Source organism: Schistocerca nitens, chromosome 4 (genome assembly GCF_023898315.1).
Source record: "Schistocerca nitens isolate TAMUIC-IGC-003100 chromosome 4, iqSchNite1.1, whole genome shotgun sequence".
NCBI classification, from domain to species: Eukaryota; Metazoa; Arthropoda; class Insecta; order Orthoptera; family Acrididae; genus Schistocerca; species Schistocerca nitens.
The window spans coordinates 136453103-136475255 of record NC_064617.1 but is presented as its reverse complement, the minus strand read 5'-3'; the positions used below and the strand labels follow the sequence as shown (position 1 = coordinate 136475255).

At 45.3% G+C, this 22153-nt stretch overlaps 1 protein-coding gene across 1 annotated transcript in view; it reads left to right on the top strand.

Annotated features, from left to right (window-relative positions):
• Window positions 1-22153, top strand: part of LOC126251484 (spondin-1) — a 220462-nt gene that overhangs the window by 173546 nt on the left and 24763 nt on the right. Inside the window, exons 8-9 of the mRNA XM_049951932.1 lie at window positions 949-1183; window positions 16114-16285. Of these exons, the coding sequence (XP_049807889.1) occupies window positions 949-1183; window positions 16114-16285 (407 nt within the window). The remainder of the gene's footprint in view (window positions 1-948; window positions 1184-16113; window positions 16286-22153) is intronic.

Genomic DNA, 22153 nt, shown 5'->3' with positions numbered 1-22153 from the left:
TACAATCCGACCTTTATCAAAGTTGGAAACGTGATGGTAGGCTACGCATTTCTCCTCCTTACACGAGGCATCACAACTACGTTTCACCAGGCAACGCCGGTCAACTGCTGTTTGTGTACAAGAAATCGGTTGGAAACTTTCTTCATGTAAGCGCGTTGTAGGTGTCGCCACCGGCGCCAACCTTGTGTGAAAGCTTTGAAAAACTAATCATTTGCATGTCACAGCATCTTCTTCCTGTCGGTTAAATTTCGCGTCTGTAGCACGTCATCTTCGTGGTGTAGCAGTTTTAATGGCCAGTAGTGTAAGTATGTCTTCACCTTATTTTGCCTTTCTTTCGTAAAGCTTCAAGGTATAGTTAATCATACACTGTCATACCTACAGCAGGCGTTAACATACAATCTTATGTCCTCATGAGTTACCCACATGTAACAGTATCGTGGTGGTAATTTTTAACAAAACAATGCTCAATTGGACGAATTTGATACTACCGCAAGTGCTATTCCCGCTCGCAGTTTCCATCCACAGTGGTATATTCACCTCCCAGATTCCAGTCATTAAGCACGTTTCATTTGTTCCCCTCCAATACCTCTCTTATGCCTGTCATTGGTTACGTCTAGCGGCTGCCGCTTCAGATGGGAACGCCGATTCCGCGTGTAGTCTTGACGACAAGAAAACTGCCTGCCGCTGACACGTGTCACACTGCCACCCTCTAATGAAAACTGGGCTTCAAGAATCAAGAGGAAGAAGTTCAACATGGACAAACCGCGCCGCTACTATTGATGCATCTTGGGGCAGCGATGTCTCGATGACAATCGTGCCGCTGCTGCTAACTATTCCGATCGGCATGCCCTAGGGAGACGCGACTCCTAACACCCCGTGTGTATAAGAGTTTAGAGCTCGGTCTGCTACGTGTCGAGGTTTCCCGCATTGCGCTTGTTCCTATTGCAGTCCCCAAATACGCCGACGATTCCGCGGGAGAAGATCCACCGCATCACGACGATGTACCCGGAGGACCCGCGGGCGCCGTTCTACGACCCGTCTGGGAGGGAGATGGCGCCGCTGGCTCGCCTCTACCTCTTCCGCGACACCGTCATCGCCAAGAGCTGCGACGAGCAGGACGTGGAAGCCGCGCTCGCAGATCTGGCCATCGAGGAGACCGAGAACACCGAGGACACCACGCGACGTGAGTACCTACCCCAGTCTGCCGAAGCACATCCGCGTCATCTGACAAAAACGGCTCGTCACGCTGTTTTAAATGCACTTTATGTTCTTTGCTATTCCGAGGGTGACTCAAATGAAAACCTTAAATTTGTAATAACAAATCGACATTTCTCGCCGTTATCCTGTAAGGTGGTAAGCGTGTCACAAACAGCTTGCAGAATGGACTGTAGGTGGCAGCATAGTGCAGATGCACACTGTGGTGTCCCCGCACTCCAACCGCGTGCTGATATTGTCGACGCCGTAGAGTTGCTACTGCCACAGCTCTCGTAGTGGAGTTGAGACACGATGCGCGATGACGTACAGGGTTATTACAAATGATTGAAGCGATTTCACAGCTCTACAATAACTTTATTATTTCAGATATTTTCACAATGCTTTGCACACACATACAAAAACTCAAAAAGTTTTTTTAGGCATTCACAAATGTTCGATATGTGCCCCTTTAGGGATTCGGCAGACATCAAGCCGATAATCAAGTTCCTTCCACACTCGGCGCAGCATTTCCCTATCAATGAGTTCGAAAGCATCGTTGATGCGAGCTCGCAGTTCTGGCACGTTTCTTGGTAGAGGAGGTTTAAACACTGAATCTTTCACATAACCCCGCAGAAAGAAATCGCATGGGGTTAAGTCGGGAGAGCGTAGAGGCCATGGCATGAATTGCTGATAATGATCTCCACCACGACCGATCTCTTATTTAAGAAATGCCGAACATCATAATGGAAGTGCGGTGGAGCACCATCCTGTTGAAAGATGAAGTCGGGGCTGCCGGTCTCCAGTTGTGGCATGAGCCAATTTTCCAGCATGTCCAGATACACGTGTCCTGTAACGTTTTTTTCGCAGAAGAAAAAGGGGCCGTAAACTTTAAACCGTGAGATTGCACAAAACACGTTAACTTTTGGTGAATTGCGAATTTGCTGCACGAATGCGTGAGGATTCTCTACCGCCCAGATTCGCACATTGCGTCTGTTCACTTCACCATTAAGAAAAAATGTTGCTTCATCACTGAAAACAAGTTTCACACTGAACGCATCCTCTTCCATGAGCTGTTGCAACCGCGCTGAAAATTCAAAGTGTTTGACTTTGTCATTGGGTGTCAGGGCTTGTAGCAACTGTAAACGGTAAGGCTTCTGCTTTAGCCTTTTCCGTAAGATTTTCCAAACCGTCGGCTGTGGTACGTTCAGCTCCCTGCTTGCTTTATTCGTCGACTTCCGCGGGCTAAGCGTGAAACTTGCCCGCTCGCGTTCAACCGTTTCTTCGCTCACTGCAGGCCGACCCGTTGATTTCCCCTTACAGAGGCATCCAGAAGCTTTAAATTGCGCATACCATCGCCGAATGGAGTTAGCAGTTGGTGGATCTTTGTTGAACTTCGTCCTGAAGTGTCGTTGCACTGTTACGACTGACTGATGTGAGTGCATTTCAAGCACGACATACGCTTTCTCGGCTCCTGTCGCCATTTTGTCTCACTGCGCTCTCGAGCGCTCTGGCGGCAGAAACCAAAAGTGCGGCTTCAGCCGAACAAAGCTTTATGAGTTTTTCTACGTATCTGTAGTGTGTCGTGACCATATGTCAATGAATGGAGCTACAGTGAATTTATGAAATCGCTTCAATCATTTGTAATAGCCCTGTAGGTCCCCGTTGGTGAACGGGAGACAGAAATGCGAACTCGTACGATGGATGCTTCTTCTGATTTAAGATTGGATGATTCATTGCCCGGATATGCAGTAGTTGTTAAATTGTAGCTCATCAGTATCGTACACACCACCATTTGCGAGGAAACATTGCAATTATCAGTCTTCTCGTACGTTGTTGGCTCGTTGCTATGGAGTTGTTGAACCTGTATGAAGCGAGATCCACAGATACTCTTTGGTCACGTCTGAGTGAACCTACACCGTAATGTTAAAAAAAATGTTCAAAAGTTCTCTTTTCAGTTAATGAAGTAGGTATTTTGATATTCAGATTAAATTGTCCTTGCTGAACAGTCATTGATTAAATCACTTAATAAGTTGGTCCACGCTTGATATTTCACTTGGAACGAACAGGTTATTGTTCCTTGGCCACTGAATACTTTATAACTTTCGCACCACACGCACACGCAGTTGGTTGGTAAAGTCAGTTCTATTAAAATTAAGTTTCTCGACAATTACGACAACTTGACTCTTCAGCGTAATTGTATTATCTTCGTGAAGTCGTGTAATTGTGTCCTACTCGAGACTAATTCAGTGTAGTCCTTTGATATACTATCCACTCTTCTTTTAGTTCCAACTATTTGAAAGTCAAGTCCAATATTCACTAGTTTCGTCAATAAAGTTCAATTAACCCGTTATGCACGGTTAAACGCGTCTATCAATTCCTGTCTCTGCTTAGAAACTCAGTTTCCGAAGTTCGTGAATCACGTCACGCAAGAAACACTTCTGAACGCAAAACAATCTCGTCGCGTTCCGTACTCTCAATAACTAAGACAAGAATTGTTCTCGCACGTCTTTACAGGACGAGAGCCAGCAAGCGACTTCTTCTGTGAAAGAGTATTGTAGGCGCATTGAATTTCTTCGTTGCGCTTACAACTCTCTTCCACATAAAAGTTATCCCTGACTAACACCACCTTGGACTTAGCTTTCAAGATATTAATTGCAATTATCACTTGGATATTTGTCCATTAATGAAATCTGAGGTTTCTTCCTCCTCTTTTCATGACAAAAACTATCAGTGATGTATAATGTTGTTGTTATCAAAACTTCTTGGTGTTAGCTTATCGGCAAAGATGTACTTGCCAAGACCAAGATAACTCTTCCCTATTTCATATTATGATATTCTGTCTTAATTGACTTTAAGGGGGTCATTGGGGTGTTATAACACATACCATCGCAGTATAAGTAGAAAGATGGCCGCCCCACTTGCGACTTGCACCAGGAAAGAACAGCGTTCTGTTATTCGGTTTTTGCGTAGTGAAGGTGTGAAACCTATTGAAATTCATCGACGAATGAGGGTTCAGTACGGTGATGCATGTTTGTCACAGCAGCAAGTCTACGAATGGAGTAGGAAGTTCGCAAATGGTGTGACTTCAGTGAAAGATACTTCTCGTCCAGGGCAGGCACAACGAGTTGTGACTCCACAGAACATTGCAGCAGTTGAAGGTTTAGTGAAGGAAAACCGCCGAGTGACACTGAATGACATTGCAGCATGTTTACAGATTAGTCATGGGTCAGCACACCGCATTGTGCATGACGTGCTCGAGTTTCACAAAGTGTCTGAAAGATGGGTGCCACGGCAGCTGACCCTGAAATGAAAGAACGACGTGTTGATGCTTGTGAAGAACTTCTTCGGCGCTTTGAACGAGAAGGTGATGGCTTCCTTGCAAGAATCGTTACTGGGGACGAAACCTGGGTTCACTTCCACCAACCGGAAACGAAGAGAGCGAGCAAGGAATGGCGCCATTGCTCATCACCGAAACCAAAGAAGTTTCGACCAGAACCATCAGCAGGGAAGGTTATGCTGACTCTTTTTTGGGACGAAAAAGGCGTCATTTTTTAGCATTACATGCCTAGAGGGACCACTGTCACCAGTGCATTATACACAGATCTCCTAAAAAATCATCTGCGGCCTGCAACCAAATCAAAGCCACGTGGATTGCTGTCAGCAGGTGTCCTTTTGCCACATGACAATGCAAGGCCCCGCACTGCCCGTACAACAGTTGCAACAATCACAGACCTGCATTTTGAGTGTCTTCCTCCTCCACCATACTCACCAGACCTTGTCCCAAGTTATTTCCATATATTTGGATCACTCAAAGTCGCAATGGGAGGAAAGAAGTTCCGTTCTGATGAAGAGGTACGCGACGCGGTGCATGAGTGGTTGCGCGGACTACCAAAAGTTTTTTTTTCCAAAGGAATTTATGGACTTTTTAAGCGCTGGAGTACTTGCACTGACCGGGGGTGGGGGAGATTATGTTGAAAGGTGATACTGCTTTGTACCACTTCTGCACAATAAATAATATTTTTAAAAATATTTAAGGTTTTCATTCGACTCGCCCTCATAATATAACGTTTATACATACAGGGTGGCCAGAAACAGTCTGACAAGCTTTCAAGGGTGTTACAGGGGAGACAGTGCTAAGGAATAACTGTTCAGAAAAGAATTCGATACATTGCGCCATTTCCGAGTTAATTACCATTGAAGGTAGCCAGTCATGCCTTTGTGCATACAAATTAAAGCGGGCTGCCAGATACAGTTAGTGTCAGTTGTTCTCGTAGAGTGTATGATAGCGCACGAGAATGTTCAGCCTTTGGCTCGAGTTTCTCCCTTGGTACCGTCCTGTATCCAATTTTGCTATTGCTCTCTTGTTCGGGTCTGGCGACACAGTCTCTGGCAGGCCGTTTGCATTTGCGTGAGCAACGGCCAGCTCGGCTGATTTCAGTACTTACTAACTCATAGACGACGCAATGTATCGAATTTTTTGTTAACAATTATTACTCAACACAGCCTACCCAGAAACATCCTTACGAGGTTTTCAGACTGTTCCTGACCATCCCGTATACCGAGCGGTTCATCTAAGACCATAAAGTTACCGTAATTCTGTTTTCACACAAATGAATTGTGAGAAAGCTTTTGCCGACATGTAAGCTCCTTTTCATAGTCATTTTACACTGCCTGACAAAGAAAGTCAACCAGTAGAAATGGTTGTACGTCAATGTAACAATGTACTCGTTAACACTAGATTTGTTTACAATTGGTTCGAACAATGAGCAAGTGTTACAGAGATGCTTCGGGAATTCAATTGGGAACCCCTGGAGGGAAGGCGAAGTTCTTTTCGAGATACACTAGTCAGAAAATTTAGTGAACTGGCTTTTGAAGCAGACTCCAGAACGATTCTACTGCCGCCAACATACATTTCGTGTAAGGACCATGAAGAGAGAAGAAATTAGGAGTCATGCGGAGTGGAACAGGAAAGGAAATGACTGAGGTTACCCTCTGCCAAGCACCGTACGGTGGCTTGCAGAATATATACACACATCAAAAACGTTTTGCATCACCTCGGTTCCGAAAGTTCCGGAAACTGTACAGAAAGTTGGAACAGAGATCAGCATGAACATCGTTTGCACCCATTTTATTGCTCATGAAAAACACACATTGTATGTTGTACCACCATACAGCGAGACCTTCAGAGGTGGTGGACCAGATTGCTGTAGCACCGGGACCTCTAATACCCAGTAGCATGGCCTCTTTCATTGATGTATGCCCGTATTTGTCGTGGAATACTATCCACAAGTTCATCAAGGCACTGTTGGTCCAGATTGTCCCACTCCTCAACGGCAATTCTGCGTAGGTCCCTCACAGTGGTTGGTGGGTCATGTCCACCTTGTTGCACTCGCTGGACAGTGTGTCTAATGCGTTCAGCCAGACTGGGTTGCCTCCAAACACATCTCCAACAATTGTATGGTTGAAAGCATATGCGACACTCGTCGATGAAGGAAACGTGATGCCAGTCCTGAGTGCTCCATTCGGCATGTTGTTGGGCCCATCTGTACCGCGCTGCGTGGTGTCGTGGTTGCAAAGATGGACGTCGGGAGTGAAGTTGCGCATCATGCAGCCTGTTGCGCACATTTTGAGTCTAACACGACGTCCTGTGGCTGCACAAAAAGCATTATTCAACATGATGGCGTTGCTTTCAGGGTTCCTCCGTGCCATAACCCGTAGGTACCGGTCATCCAACGCAGTAGTAGCCCTTGGTCGGCCTGAGCGAGGCATGTCATCGACAGTTCCTGTTCTCTCTGTATCTCCTCCATGTGCGATCAACATCGCTTTGGTTCACTCCGAGACGCCTGGACCCTTCCCTTGTTGAGAACCCTTCCTGGCACAAAGTAACAATGAAGACGTGATTGAACGCCAGTATTGACTGTCTAGGCATGGCTGAACTATAGACAACACGAACCGTGAACCTCCTCCCTGATGGAATGACTGGAACTGATCGGCTGTCGGATCTTCTCCACTTAATAGGCGTTGCTCATGCATGGTTGTTTACATCTTTGTACGGGTTTAGTAACATATCTGAACAGTCAAAGGGACTGTGTCTGTGATACAATATCCACAGTCAACGTCTATCTTCAGGAGTTTTAGGAACTGGGGTGATGCAAAATTTTTTTTGATGTGTGTATGTAGATGCAGAAATCGGCATTATGTGAATGATTAGAATTTCAATTCTTGTGACATGTAGAATGCCCACCAGAGTGTATTAGGGTTTTTAGTGTGTAGTGTTGTTACCAAGCCTGGTACGGTATACAACGGCCATGAACACCGTCAGATGCTGAGTGATCACTTTGAAAGACATATAGGTGCCATATATTCGTTATCAGCAGCGGACTGAGTTTTAAAGAGGCCACATTGTGTGTCTCCATTTGGCCAGCTGGTCAAATCATGCAATAAAGAGATCTGTGGGCATTTGGATGTGACAGTGGCCCGATGTTGGACTGCATGGGAATGTGACGGCAGGCATACCCATCGTCAGGGTTCTGTTCAATCACGTCTAACCAACGCAATGGAGGATCGCCGTATTGTGCACCAAGTACATCATAATCCTTTCACATCTCCGCCTTCCATTCGAGAACAAGTATCAGACTTCCTGCAACATTCTGTGTCATCCCCAACCATTGGTTGGGGGCCAGCTGCAGCCAGACTAGCAAATTGTCGTCCGGTACGTAGGCTTCTGTTAACACCACAACACAAACCGCTGCGTTTGAATTGTTGCCATGTCAGGGACTGTTGATGAATGGCGTCTCACTGTGATCAGCGGTGAATTGCTGTTTTGTGTTACCTCGGATGACCATTGTTGGCGAGTATCGAAGCGATCTGGGGAGGTATCCCATTCTTGCAACATTTTGACATTATGGGGAGGAGGGGGGGACAGAAAGGTATTACTCTTCGCATCGTGGAGTCGGGGGCCATGCAGTACGACTTCACGTCACGGCTGGTAGTGATTGACGAAACTCCGACGGCACAACTGTACGTCATGGACATCTTGTCTCCTCCTGAGTTGCCCTCACGTAACATTATTGTGGTGCCAATTTTCAAGAGAACAGTGCTCATTTGCACAAGGCACGTCTCTATGTACTGTATGCATGAAGTTGAGGGACTCCAGTGGTCGCCAAGATATTGAGATCTATTTCTGATAGAATATTTGTGAGATCATCTTGGATGTCAACTCCAGCCCAGAACCAGTATCCAGGGCATCAAGGATCAGTTACAGTAGTTATGGGCCAGCTTATCTCAGCAGATGATATAATGTCTTTATGACACTCTCCCCAATTAAATAAGTGTATGCATCCAGGCAAGATGGGATCCAACATCATAGAGATAAGTGGGTTCATGCTACCAATTTATTTGTAAATTTCACTCGACTTTTTTAATCACTTTCATTTCGTTATCTCCTCTCCTGGTGACTGCAACATTTGTTTATCAGGCAGTGCAGTTACAGAGATAATGGAATCTGCTTCGTTGTTTTCCTATGGATATATATTAATTTCTGTTGTTATTATCGAAGTTCAACCGTTCTCACTCTTCAAAATCTCATAAATAGTTTCGCGGAAACTATCAAATTTAGAAATTAGGATTTATCTGTTCTGAATTTGTAGCCGAGTCTAGATGGAAAGTTCTCTCACTGTCGGTTCAAAGAATTTTAATAACTGTGATAGAACGTTGTCTACTCTGGGTGCATTGTTTCGTCTCAGATCTTTCAGTGCACTGCCAAATTCTTTTCACAATGTACAATCACACATATCATTTTCGTTCACTCCGTTGTCTCTTTCCTTAATATGTCTAACGGTTTAGTGCAACAAAAGAGGTAAAAACTTTATGCTGAGGGCCCATGGAATTACCTAGTGAGAACAGGAAGAGAAGGGAAAATAGTAGACAGAACATGGACTGGGAGAAACAAAGTAAAGCAGAATTCCTACATGTGCTTGTACACGCCTCTCCCTACATGCAGCCGGCCGCGGTGGCCGAGCGGTTCTAGGCGCTTCAGTCCGGAACCACGCGCCTGCTACGGTCGCAGGTTCGAATCCTGCCTCGGGTATGGATGTGTGTGATGTCCTTAGGTTAGTTAGGTTTAAGTAGTTCTAAGTTTAGGGGGCTAATGACCTTCAATGTTAAGTCCCATAGTGCTTAGAGCCATTTGAACCCTACACGTAGCATAAAACAGTACAACCTAGAGCTAACTTTTCAAAAGGGTGGCAAGTAACGCTATTTTACTTACTGTGACTATAAAATACATGACTAAATTTGTGGGTGATTCGTAGTTACACAGGATGAAAAATTTAGTACACGGAGTTGCCATCTCTGGCAGCAGCAGAGGCTCTAACCTAGCTGAGTACGAAACACATTTGAAAGATGCGGGTACGTCTTTCCATTCTGCCTCACATCTAAGCTAGATTTCATCATTTGTAGTGGTTGGCGAAGTGTACGACCATATGCATTCGGTGGCTGAAAGATCTGAACGTGCAGGCCAAGGCAACGATCGAACACCCTCTGGGTCGAGGTAGGCCACCAAAGCACGGGCAACGTGCGGTCTTAAGGTTGTTGTTGTTGTTGTGGTCTTCAGTCCTGAGACTGGTTTGATGCAGCTCTCCATGCTACTCTATCCTGTGCAAGCTTCTTCATCTCCCAGTACTTACTGCAACCTACATCCTTCTGAATCTACTTAGTGTATTCATCTCTTGGTCTCCCTCTACGATTTTTACCCTCCACGCTGCCCTTCAATGCTAAATTTGTGATTCCTTGATGTCTCAAAACATGTCCTACCAACCGATCCCTTCTTCTAGTCAAGTTGTGCCACGAACTTCTCTTCTCCCCAATCCTATTCAATACCTCCTCATTAGTTACGTGATCTACCCACCTTATCTTCAGCATTCTTCTGTAGCACCACATTTCGAAAGCTTCTATTCTCTTCTTGTCCAAACTAGTTATCGTCCATGTTTCACTTCCATACATGGCTACACTCCATACAAATACTTTCAGAAACGACTTCCTGACACTTAAATCTATACTCGATGTTAACAAATTTCTCTTCTTCAGAAACGATTTCCTTGCCATTGCCAGTCTACATTTTATATCCTCTCTACTTCGACCATCATCAGTTATTTTACTCCCTAAATAGCAAAACTCCTTTACCACTTTAAGTGTCTCATTTCCTAATCTAATTCCCTCAGCATCACCCGATTTAATTTGACTACATTCCATTATCCTCGTTTTGCTTTTGTTAATGTTCATCTTATATCCTCCTTTCAAGACACTGCCCATTCCGTTCAACAGCTCTTCCAAGACCTTTGCTGCCTCTGACAGAATTACAATGTCATCGGCGAACCTCAAAGTTTTTACTTCTTCTCCATGAATTTTAATACCTACTCCGAATTTTTCTTTTGTTTCCTTTACTGCTTGCTCAATATACAGATTGAATAACATCGGGGAGAGGCTACAACCCTGTCTCACTCCTTTCCCAACCACTGCTTCCCTTTCATGCCCCTCGACTCTTATAACTGCCATCTGGTTTCTGTACAAATTGTAAATAGCCTTTCGCTCCCTGTATTTTACCCCTGCCACCTTCAGAATTTGAAAGAGAGTATTCCAGTTAACATTGTCAAAAGCTTTCTCTAAGTCTACAAATGCTAGAAACGTAGGTTTGCCTTTTCTTAATTTTTCTTCTAAGATAAGTCGTAAGGTTAGTATTGCCTCACGTGTTCCAACATTTCTACGGAATCCAAACTGATCTTCCCCGAGGTCCGCTTCTACCAGTTTTTCCATTCGTCTGTAAAGAATTCGCGTTAGTATTTTGCAGCTGTGACTTATTAAACTGATAGTTCGGTAATTTTCACATCTGTCAACACCTGCTTTATTTGGGATTGGAATTATTATATTCTTCTTGAAGTATGAGGGTATTTCGCCTGTCTCATACATCTTACTCACCAGATGGTAGAGTTTTGTCAGGACTGGCTCTCCCAAGGCCATCAGTAGTTCTAATGGAATGTTGTCTACTGCCGGGGCCTCGTTTCGACTCAGGTCTTTCAGTGCTCTGTCAAACTCTTCACGCAGAATCTTATCTCCCATTTCGTCTTCATCTACATCCTCATCCATTTCCATAATATTGTCCTCAAGTACATCGCCCTTGTATAAACCCTCTATATACTCCTTCCACCTTTCTGCCTTCCCTTCTTTGCTTAGAACTGGGTTGCCATCTGAGCTCTTGATATTCATACAAGCGGTTCTCTTCTCTCCAAAGGTCTCTTTAATTTTCCTGTAGGCAGTATCTATCTTACCCCTAGTGAGACAAGCCTCTACATCCTTACATTTGTCCTCTAGCCATCCCTGCTTAGTCATTTTGCACTTCCTGTCGATCTCATTTTTGAGACGTTTGTATTCCCTTTTGCCTGCTTCATTTACTGCATTTTTATATTTTCTCCTTTCATCAATTAAATTCAATATTTCTTCTGTTACCCAAGGATATCTATTAGCCCTCGTCTTTTTACCTACTTGATCCTCTGCTGCCTTCACTACTTCATCCCTCAGAGCTACCCATTCTTCTTCTACTGTATTTCTTTCCCCCATTCCTGTCAATTGTTCCATTATGCTCTCCCTGAAACTCTCTACAACCTCTGGTTCTTTCAGTTTATCCAGGTCCCATCTCCTTAAATTCCCACCTTTTTGCAGTTTCTTCAGTTTCAATCTGCAGTTCATAACCAATAGATTGTGGTCAGAATCCACATCTGCCCCTGGAAATGTCTTACAATTTAAAACCTGGTTCCTAAATCTCTGTCTTACCATTATATAATCTATCTGATACCTTTTAGTATCTCCAGGATTCTTCCAGGTATACAACCTTCTTTTATGATTCTTGAACCAAGTGTTAGTTATGATTAAGTTATGCTCTGTGCAAAATTCTACAAGGCGGCTTCCTCTTTCATTTCTTCCCCCCAATCCATATTCACCTACTATGTTTCCTTCTCTCCCTTTTCCTACTGACGAATTCCAGTCACCCATGACTATTAAATTTTCGTCTCCCTTCACTACCTGAATAATTTCTTTTATCTCATCATACATTTCATCAATTTCTTCATCATCTGCAGAGCTAGTTGGCATATAAACTTGTACTACTGTAGTAGGCATGGGCTTGTGTCTATCTTGGCCACAATAATGCGTTCACTATGCTGTTTGTAGTAGCTAACCCGCACTCCTATTTTTTTATTCATTATTAAACCTACTCCTGCATTACCCCTATTTGATTTTGTATTTATAACCCTGTAATCACCAGACCAAAAGTCTTGTTGCTCCTGCCACCGAACTTCACTAATTCCCACTATATGTAACTTTAACCTATCCATTTCCCGTTTTAAATTTTCTAACCTACCTGCCCGATTAAGGGATCTGACATTCCACACTCCGATCCGTAGAACGCCAGTTTTCTTTCTCCTGATAACGACGTCCTCTTGAGTAGTCCCCGCCCGGAGATCCGAATGGGGGACTATTTTACCTCCGGAATATTTTACCCAAGAGGACGCCATCATCATTTAATCATACAGTAAAGCTGCATGTCCTCGGGAAAAAATACGGCTGTAGTTTCCCCTTGCTTTCAGCCGTTCGCAGTACCAGCACAGCAAGGCCGTTTTGGTTAATGTTACAAGGCCAGATCAGTCAATCATCCAGACTGTTGCCCCTGCAACTACTGAAAAGGCTGCTGCCCCTCTTCAGGAACCACATGTTTGTCTGGCCTCTCAACAGATACCCCTCCGTTGTGGTTGCACCTACGGTACGGCCATCTGTATCGCTGAGGCACGCAAGCCTCCCCACCAACGGCAAGGTCCATGGTTCATGGGGGGGGGGGGGGGGGTCTTGAGGTATCCTGTTGAAAAATAACGTCACGTGGACCTCGAACATAGGAGACAGCAGCCACCAGCAGGGGGCGGGGGGGGGGGGGGGATCATAAAAAAATAATAGCTGCAGTCCAAATTGTAAGCTGTGAGAAAGAAGGGTGATCATGTTCTATAACCAGTGGCGCTGCATACCATCACGCCAGGTGCTGGCCCCATATGATGACGAACTCAATCTGGAAACATTCGTTCTGCTCGGAGGCTCTGCACGAGGGTATGTCCATCGAGACAGTGTACGCGAAACTGGGTCTCGTCTGAAAAGACGACATGGCGGCTCTCCTGTGTCCAGTGGGTCATTGGGCGTACCGCAGCTGCCGCGCATCTCACTGCTGCCCGCGGTATGGTAAGTGGCACCAATGGTCGCCGTGCTGACAGTTGCACTGTGAGCGTGCATACTTATCGTGCTGCAAAGGAGTTCGCTTCAGCGCTAGCCGTGTGGAGCCGTTGAGGTCCTCTTGAAGAAACAGAACCCGTAAATGCGTGACAGTCGTTGGATCCTGATGTGGAAGGCGTACTATACCGTTAGCAGAGCCTGTTCTGTTCATGGTGCGAATGGAGCGGTCTACTGCTTGGCGAATCTCTGGAACAGTTCTGAAGCGTATGCCACGAAGTGGTTCCTTCATCTTTGGAATCAAATGCACAGTATTACTGTTCATTTTTTGAGCATCACCGGCCACCAGCTTTGCGAAAGAAGCGGCGACACTTTCTGCACCCATCATTTTGCACGACAATGCGCGGGCGCACACAGCGCAAGCTGTGGCTGCTCTGTCCGTTCGATGGGACCGGGAAGTACTGTACCATCCACCATACTCCCTGGACTTAAGTCCTTGTGACTTTGATTTGATTCTGAAGATGAAGAAACCATGTTTGTACATCAGCACTACCACAGAAGCAATATCAGTGACAATGGACATGCTTGTAAATATTCTTCACGGGTTTGCCGTCAGATGACGTTGTGCAAATTCCACACTATTTCCTCGGAGCAATTGTTCGACATCTTCAGGTTGTTCAGCCTTGCTAGTGGCTAGGTACGACTGATGGCATCCGCACGTCAACGCCCTGTACATAGAACACGCGCGCGAAAAATGCTCAGGCGCGGAAATCACGCATGCGCAATGATTTGCAAATACACTACTGGCCATTAAAATTGCTACACCACGAATATGACGTGCTACATACGCGAAATTTAACCGACTGGAAGAAGATGCTGTGATATGCAAATTATTAGCTTTCAGAGCATTCACACAAGGTTGGCGCCGGTGGCGACACCTACAACGTGCTGACATGAGGAAAGTTTCCGACCGATTTCTCATACAGACACAGCAGTTGACCGGCGTTGCCCGGTGAAACGTTGTTGTGATGCCTCGTCTAAGGAGGAGAAATCCGTACCATCACGTTTCCGACTTTGATAAAGGTCGGATTGTAGCCTATCGCGATTGCGGTTTATCGTATCGCGTCATTGCTGCTCGCGTTGGTCGAGATCCAATGCCTTTTAGCAGAACATGGAATCGGTGGGTTCAGGAGGGTAATACGGAACGCCGTGCTGGATCCCAACGGCCTCGTATCACTAGCAGTCGAGATGACAGGCATCTTATCCTCATGGCTGTAACGGATCGTGCAGCCACGTCTAGATCCCTGAGCCAACAGATGGGGACGTTAGCAAGACAACAACCATCTGCACGAACAGTTCGACGACGTTTGCGGCAGCATGGACTATCAGTTCGGAGACCATGGCTGCGGTTACCCTTGACGCTGCTTCACAGACAGGTGCGCCTGCGATGGTGCACTTAACGACGAACGTGGGTGCACGAATGGCAAAACATCATTTTTTCGGATGAATCCAGGTTCTGTTTACAGCATCATGATGGTCGCATCCGTGTTTGGCGACATCGCGGTGAACGCACATTGGAAGTGTGCATTCGTCATCGCCATACTGGCGTATCACCCGGCGTGATGGTATGTGATGCCATTCGTTACACGACTCGGTCACCTCTTGTTTGCATTGACGGCACTTTGAACAGTGGACGTTACATTTGAGATGTGTTACGACCCGTGACTCCACCCTTCATTCGATCCCTGTGAAACCCTACATTTCAGCAGTATAATGTACGGGCCTTTCTGGATACAGAAAATGTTCTACTGTTACCCTGGCCAGCACATTCTCCAGATCTCTCACCAATTGAAAACGTCTAGTCAATGGTGGCCGAGCAACTGGCTCGTCACAATACGCCAGTCACTACTCTTGATGCACTGTGCTATCGTGTTGAAGCTGCATGGGCAGCTATACCTGTACACGCCATTCAAGCTCTGTTTGACTCAATGTGCAGGCGTATCAAGGCCGTTACTACGACCAAAGGTGGTTGTTATGGGTACTGATTTCTCAGGATCTATGCACCCAAATTGCGTGAAAATGTAATCACATGTCATTTCTAGTATAATATATTTGTCCAATGAATACCCTTTTATCATCTGCATTTTTTCTTGGTGAAGCAATTTTAATGGCCAGTAGTGTAGATGGCGCCATACTAAAACGCCTTCTGCCGAAAATCGCAGAGCTTTCCTCCTGCACATGCACTGTACCATATGTTTACTAACAGCCACCAGCAAGGTTAAACCAGCTGAAGATATCGGAAAGTTACTCCGAGGAAGTATTACGGAATTTGCAAACCCGTGAAGACTATTTACGACATATCCGCCGGGAAAGCTGGAAGATCACAATGGATATGCTTACCAGAGTATGGCAGGTATTCGATTATCGATGTGATATTGTTCGTGTCGCTGGTGGAGGACACATTGAACATATGTAATCTATACTTGAGAGATTCGCAGGTTTCATGGTTGTATGTCGTATAGTTTATTACATATATGCATTGGAAATACGTATGTTATTTTTTAAACGCCCCGAACTTCGCGAAATTCTAATTGTAAGGTTGAATGTGAAAAGTACAAAGTGTCTGACAGGAAGTTCATTGCATGTCTGGGACAGCGGAGTGCGCGGTGACCGAGTACTCGCCGTGGAGCGAGTGCTCCGTGACGTGCGGCAAGGGCATCCGCATGCGCCAGCGCTCCTACCTGAACGCGCCCAAGGCCGAGATGCTGGGCTGCGACCGACAGCTCGTCTCCAAGGAGATGTGCGTCGCATCCGCGCCCTCCTGCCCGTGAGTACCGCAGCTTCTCTTCTCCAATGTCTCTAATTAACTGAAGTAAAGTGATACAGTTTTAATGCGTATGACTGTCTAGCCTGTCGGGATTTATACCAAGGTGTACACCCTCCCTACTCTACACGTAACTCCTCTGCCTCGTCCACCTCACTTCATCGTCCCCCACATCTCGTCTCTCTCTCTCTCTCTCTCTCTCTCTCTCTCTCTCTCTCTCCTCCCTTTTCCCTCTAACCCACCACAATGGCCGGCCGCGGTGGTCTAGCGGTTCTAGGCGCTCAGTCAGGAACCGCGCGACTGCTGCGGTCGCACGTTCGAATCCTGCCTCGGGCATGGATGTGTGTGATGTCCTTAGGTTAGTTAGGTTTAAGTAGTTCTAAGTTCTAGGGGACTTATGACCACAGATGTTGAGTCCCATAGTGCTCAGAGCCATTTGAACCACCACAATGGTCACTCTATAAAATACATTAGAAAAAATACATTTTTAATACTACATTGAAATGAAATATCACACTAAAATTATTACCTGTGGCATATCAGTACTAGAAACAGCCATTCGTCCTTCCATGATTGCACAGTACTCGATCCTTACTCAATTGTAAATGATTGTGATTATGTATGTGATTAAGAGTTTCCTACATAATCAACAAATTCATTCTGTCACTCGTTAAATACGTAAATCAACTGTTGCTAGTAACTAATACACTTCCGTCCTAAATAGAGGGCGCTAGCCAACCAGGACGCCGCACAGCGCGTAACTTCGACAGAGAAACTTTCCTGACAGGAGCACCGCAGGAAGTCACGGCTCACAAATAGTCAGCTGGTTAGACGATGACAATTTAGAGATGCAGGGTTCCATCCAGGCACGTTTGTTTTAATAGCTTTAAAAACACGTTCATATTTTTCTCGCTTTTTATTTGGCAGCAATGCGCGAACAACTGGAATGGTGTTTGTTTCCTCCGAAGAACTATTAAGGTCGGCGTGGAGTACAGACAACTGTCCAAACTGCTTGCTCGAACTCTTGAAAGTTCCATCCACAAAGAATGATTCATAGTCTGATAACCACGCTTTTCTCTTTTCGATGGCTAACATGTCCCCTGTTATCATCTGCAAGTAAAAAGTTGCTGACGTCATTCACCAGTAAATTATTTTCTCAGAATAATATTCCTCCAGAATGGGTGGGATCTTCTGGAATTCGCATATATTTTCGCCTAATGCGATGTAGCAATTGTTTCGAACTTCTTTGTGGTGGTAGAGACGTTGCTAAGTCATAGCGTCTGAGCTGCCCTACTTCTTCAACGTAAACTGATGAACATGTAGCGTCAGCCGGCCGCGTTGGCTGAGCGGGTCTAGGCGCTTCAGTCTGGAACCGCGCTGCTGCTACGGTCGCAGGTTCGAATCCTGCCTCGGACATGGCTGTGTATGATGTACTTAGGTTAGTTCGGTTTAAGTAGTTCTAAGTCTTGGGTACTGATGACCACAGATGTTAAGTCCCATAGTGCTTAGAGCCATCTGAACCATTTCGAACTAATACATTGCCCGACATAGAAAGTAAAGCACCTAAAAGACATGGTCAGAGGTCAATGTAACTTCGTAAAAGTACACCATCAGCAAGTATCTAAATGATTTAGAGTTGGAGTTCTCTGTGAAAGATGGAAAGGTCACTTTGGTGCATTAGTGTCGTTCGTGTTTAGTGTTCAACAATGAATCACGGTTCTGCACTATGGTGAGTATGACAGTGACTTGGGAAGAGGTCCTACTCTTCCAGTGTTTTGTTGCAGTGTTTTGGAGAGGCATAGACTGGTTATTCATCCTGTCATGGTGTGGGAAGCTAATGAGTACGTTACAGCTGGTGGTCACTCAGGGATCTCTGATGGCACAAGAGATGTAAGGGACATTCTACATCCTTATATGTTACCTCTCACGCGACAGTGTCATCGTACCAGTCTTCCTCAGCACCCTACTCGTCCACACATGGCACCTTTCTCTAAGAAATGTATGCGTGATGTTGTACTCCTGTGGCAAGTAAGAACCCCAGATCTGTATCCAACAGAACATGTATGGGACCTGGCCAGACATTTATGCCACCCCGTGTTATTAACCAGGATATCAAGGAACAGCTACATTGCCTGAGGAGAGCTGTAACACACCTGCCAACCAAATAGTCGAGGCCGGAAGGGATCGCACATCACACTGATAAGTAGTCACATACTGCCAAGTTTTTTGTAAATTTCACTCGTTTTTTTAATCAGTGAAATAGCGCAGACGTGAAGTTTCGTTTTGTTTTCCAACTGCCCTAGTTGGTGCTTAACTTTTTTGGTCAGTCAGTGTATACCTCACAGCAGAAAAGCACTGTAATGCCCGGAACCCATACGTTACTTTGGGTGGCGATTGAGGGCAGGTCGACGTCGACGTCAGGATGCTGTAGACCATCACCCCATGACGTGGTTGAATAGTGGCCCGGTGAGTGGATGCCTGCCTGACGTCCAAAGGCGTTGATAAAACAGTATTAAAGAACCAAACATTTATTGTTGGACAATACACAAATGTTGCGATAATGTTCCGCACTGGCCATGGCAGCAGAACAGGACAGAAGCATTTACGCTCCACCAGCAATGTACCGACACCAGCGTGCGGTCCACGTGGACGCTGCAGTGACGACGCCAACGGCACAACATCACGAGTGGCCTGCTGACCTAAGGCTGATCCATCGGACTCGGCATGAAAGGCGGAACTGTTACTAACAGCATCTGAAGTTACAAAAATTTAGGTCCCTCCTACAGGCTGTCGAGCTGCGGACTAAGATATCTACATTGAACAATGAGCAATATTTACACGGCATTGGCCCATTCCTGTTATAACCATGCGGGTTTCTTCGCCACAGCTCATAACATCGCTGCGGCCTCGACATGGGGAAATTAGGATATCTGAGTTGTAGCTGCTCTCACTTTTTGCAACTCCATAATACAGGGTTATTACAAATGATTGAAGCGATTTCACAGCTCTACAATAACTTTATTATTTCAGATATTTTCACAATGCTTTGCACACACATACAAAAACTCAAAAAGTTTTTTTAGGCATTCACAAATGTTCGATAGAAGCCCCTTTAGTGATTCGGCAGACATCATGCCGATAATCAAGTTCCTCCCACACTCGGCGCAGCATGTCCCCATCAATGAGTTCGAAAGCATCGTTGATGCGAGCTCGCAGTTCTGGCACGTTTCTTGGTAGAGGAGGTTTAAGCACTGAATCTTTCACATAACCCCACAGAAAGAAATCGCATGGGGTTAAGTCGGGAGAGCGTGGAGGCCATGACATTAATTGCTGATCGTGATCTCCACCACGACCGATTCATGGGTTTTCCAATCTCCTGTTTAAGAAATGCCGAACATCATGATGGAAGTGCGGTGGAGCACCATCCTGTTGAAAGATGAAGTCGGCGCTGTCGGTCTCCAGTTGTGGCATGAGCCAATTTTCCAGCATGTCCAGATACACGTGTCCTGTAACGTTTTTTTCGCAGAAGAAAAAGGGGCCGTAAACTTTAAACCGCGAGATTGCACAAAACACGTTAACTTTTGGTGAATTGCGAATTTGCTGCACGAATGCGTGAGGATTCGCTACCGCCCAGATTCGCACATTGTGTCTGTTCACTTCACCATTAAGAAAAAATGTTGCTTCATCACTGAAAACAAGTTTCGCACTGAACGCATCCTCTTCCATGAGTTGTTGCAACCGCGCCGAAAATTCAAAGCGTTTGACTTTGTCATCGGGTGTCATAGCTTGTAGCAATTGTAAACGGTAAGGCTTCTGCTTTAGCCTTTTCCGTAAGATTTTCTAAACCGTCGGCTGTGGTACGTTTAGCTCCCTGCTTGCTTTATTCGTCGACTTCCGCGGGCTACGCGTGAAACTTGCCCGCACGCGTTCAACCGTTTCTTCGCCCACTGCAGGCCGACCCGTTGATTTCCCCTTACAGAGGCATCCAGAAGCTTTAAACTGCGCATACCATCGCCGAATGGAGTTAGCAGTTGGTGGATCTTTATTGAGCTTCGTCCTGAAGTGTCGTAGCACTGTTATGACTGACTGATGTGAGGGCATTTCAAGCACGACATACGCTTTCTCGGCTCCTGTCGCCATTTTGTCTCACTGCGCTCTCGAGCGCTCTGGCGGCAGAAACCTGAAGTGCAGCTTCAGCCGAACTAAACTTTATGAGTTTTTCTACGTATCTGTAGTGTGTCGTGACCATATGTCAATGAATGGAGCTACAGTGAATTTATGAAATCGCTTCAATCATTTGTAATAGCCCTGTATAGCGTAACTGCTCTCACTTTTTGCAACTCCATAATATAGCACCTGGCTTGCCCATCTTTTGTACAGGGTGAGGTAACCACGTCGTGGTGTGCCCATAATATCTGTAATACAAGCAATATGAGCCCCTTGTTGAAATTCCTCCCAGTTATGGCTTGACGCTTTCCTCTGTTCATTGCGGAATTGAATTTTTACAAGTACCACCAGATACATTATTTTGCGGTTGAACAGTACGCTCTCTGTCAAAAAATCTGTCTCGTATTTTGCTCGAGGTTACCTCTGGAAAATGTTTAACGTACATACACAACTTATTAATTACAGAAAATAGTCTTGGTTTCTTCCTTACTCTAGTCTGGCTTGACCCACGTGGTTATCAGGTATGATCTTAATCCTAAAACATTATTTTCTCCCTTCTGTCGAGAAGACTCATGTCCTACAGAAGATATTTCCCTAAGCCATTACCGACTGCAGTTTTACATGCTGTTTAGGCAACGATATTTCCCGCTTGCTATTAATGCAAGGACAGATGATAGTGCCAAAATACTAAATTAGTAGTAGGAACGAAATAAGTCGCGAAACAGATAGTACTGTGCGCGGTCGTTTTGTTTCACGTTTGTGCAGAGTTGAAAGGAGAGGTGTGCGGTTCGAGTAATCGGCAAGCCGCGACGGCGAGTAAACTGCTTCACCCGCTGTGGGCTGTGCCTTTTATGTTTCGACGTTGCGACTTGGTGTTGTCTCGACTGTCAAGGAGCAGACAATCTCTCGAAGAATGTAAACAGCGACGAACAAAGGAAGCTCTAAAATAAAATAGCATTTCTTGTCGAGCCTTCAAAGCGGATGTTATATTTAATTTATATTGTATTCTTTCATACCATTAAACAATTCTGATTTAAACAACCTTCGCGCTGTTCTGCTTGCAGTAACGTTGATAAACCCCTTTGTAAGCTGTTGACATGTTTGTGCTTCATTTAACTCCTCACGATATATGATGTATATTTTCATCTCGCCAATCAAACGATGCTTGGTCTTAATCAAGTGCGCTTCATCTGACCAGTTATCTAACTTAGCGGCAGTTTTCAGCTCATTAACACATCCTCATTGATTTACGCAAAAAGGAATTTACCAGATTAGCTGCAACAGGATCAATAGAAGGAACAGGTACTACTAACTCGGCTCGTGCACGCTCATTAATAGCTTATAGAGTGCCTGCTTGTATTTCAACGTAGCGTTGCTTCTGCGTCAACGCTGCAGTCGCTGCGATGTTTCTGGCTTTTGTGTAATCTCCATATGACAATAAAAAAAGTATGGGGGCAACGACAATAAACATACAGCAGGGGAAACAATTAGAGTAATCTTTGCGACGTGTTACGACCCAACGTTATTCAAAGCTGCATGTGCTTCACGTAGCTGACACTCCCGTCTACACAGAAATTACGGTACTGGCACCTCACCGGTCACAAATGCCACTCCCCCCAATTACCCATGAATTGCGAGATCTCCGCAGGTTACTGCAGTTTCGTACATGTCACTTTTAAATTCTTATGGACGTCCTGTTTACTA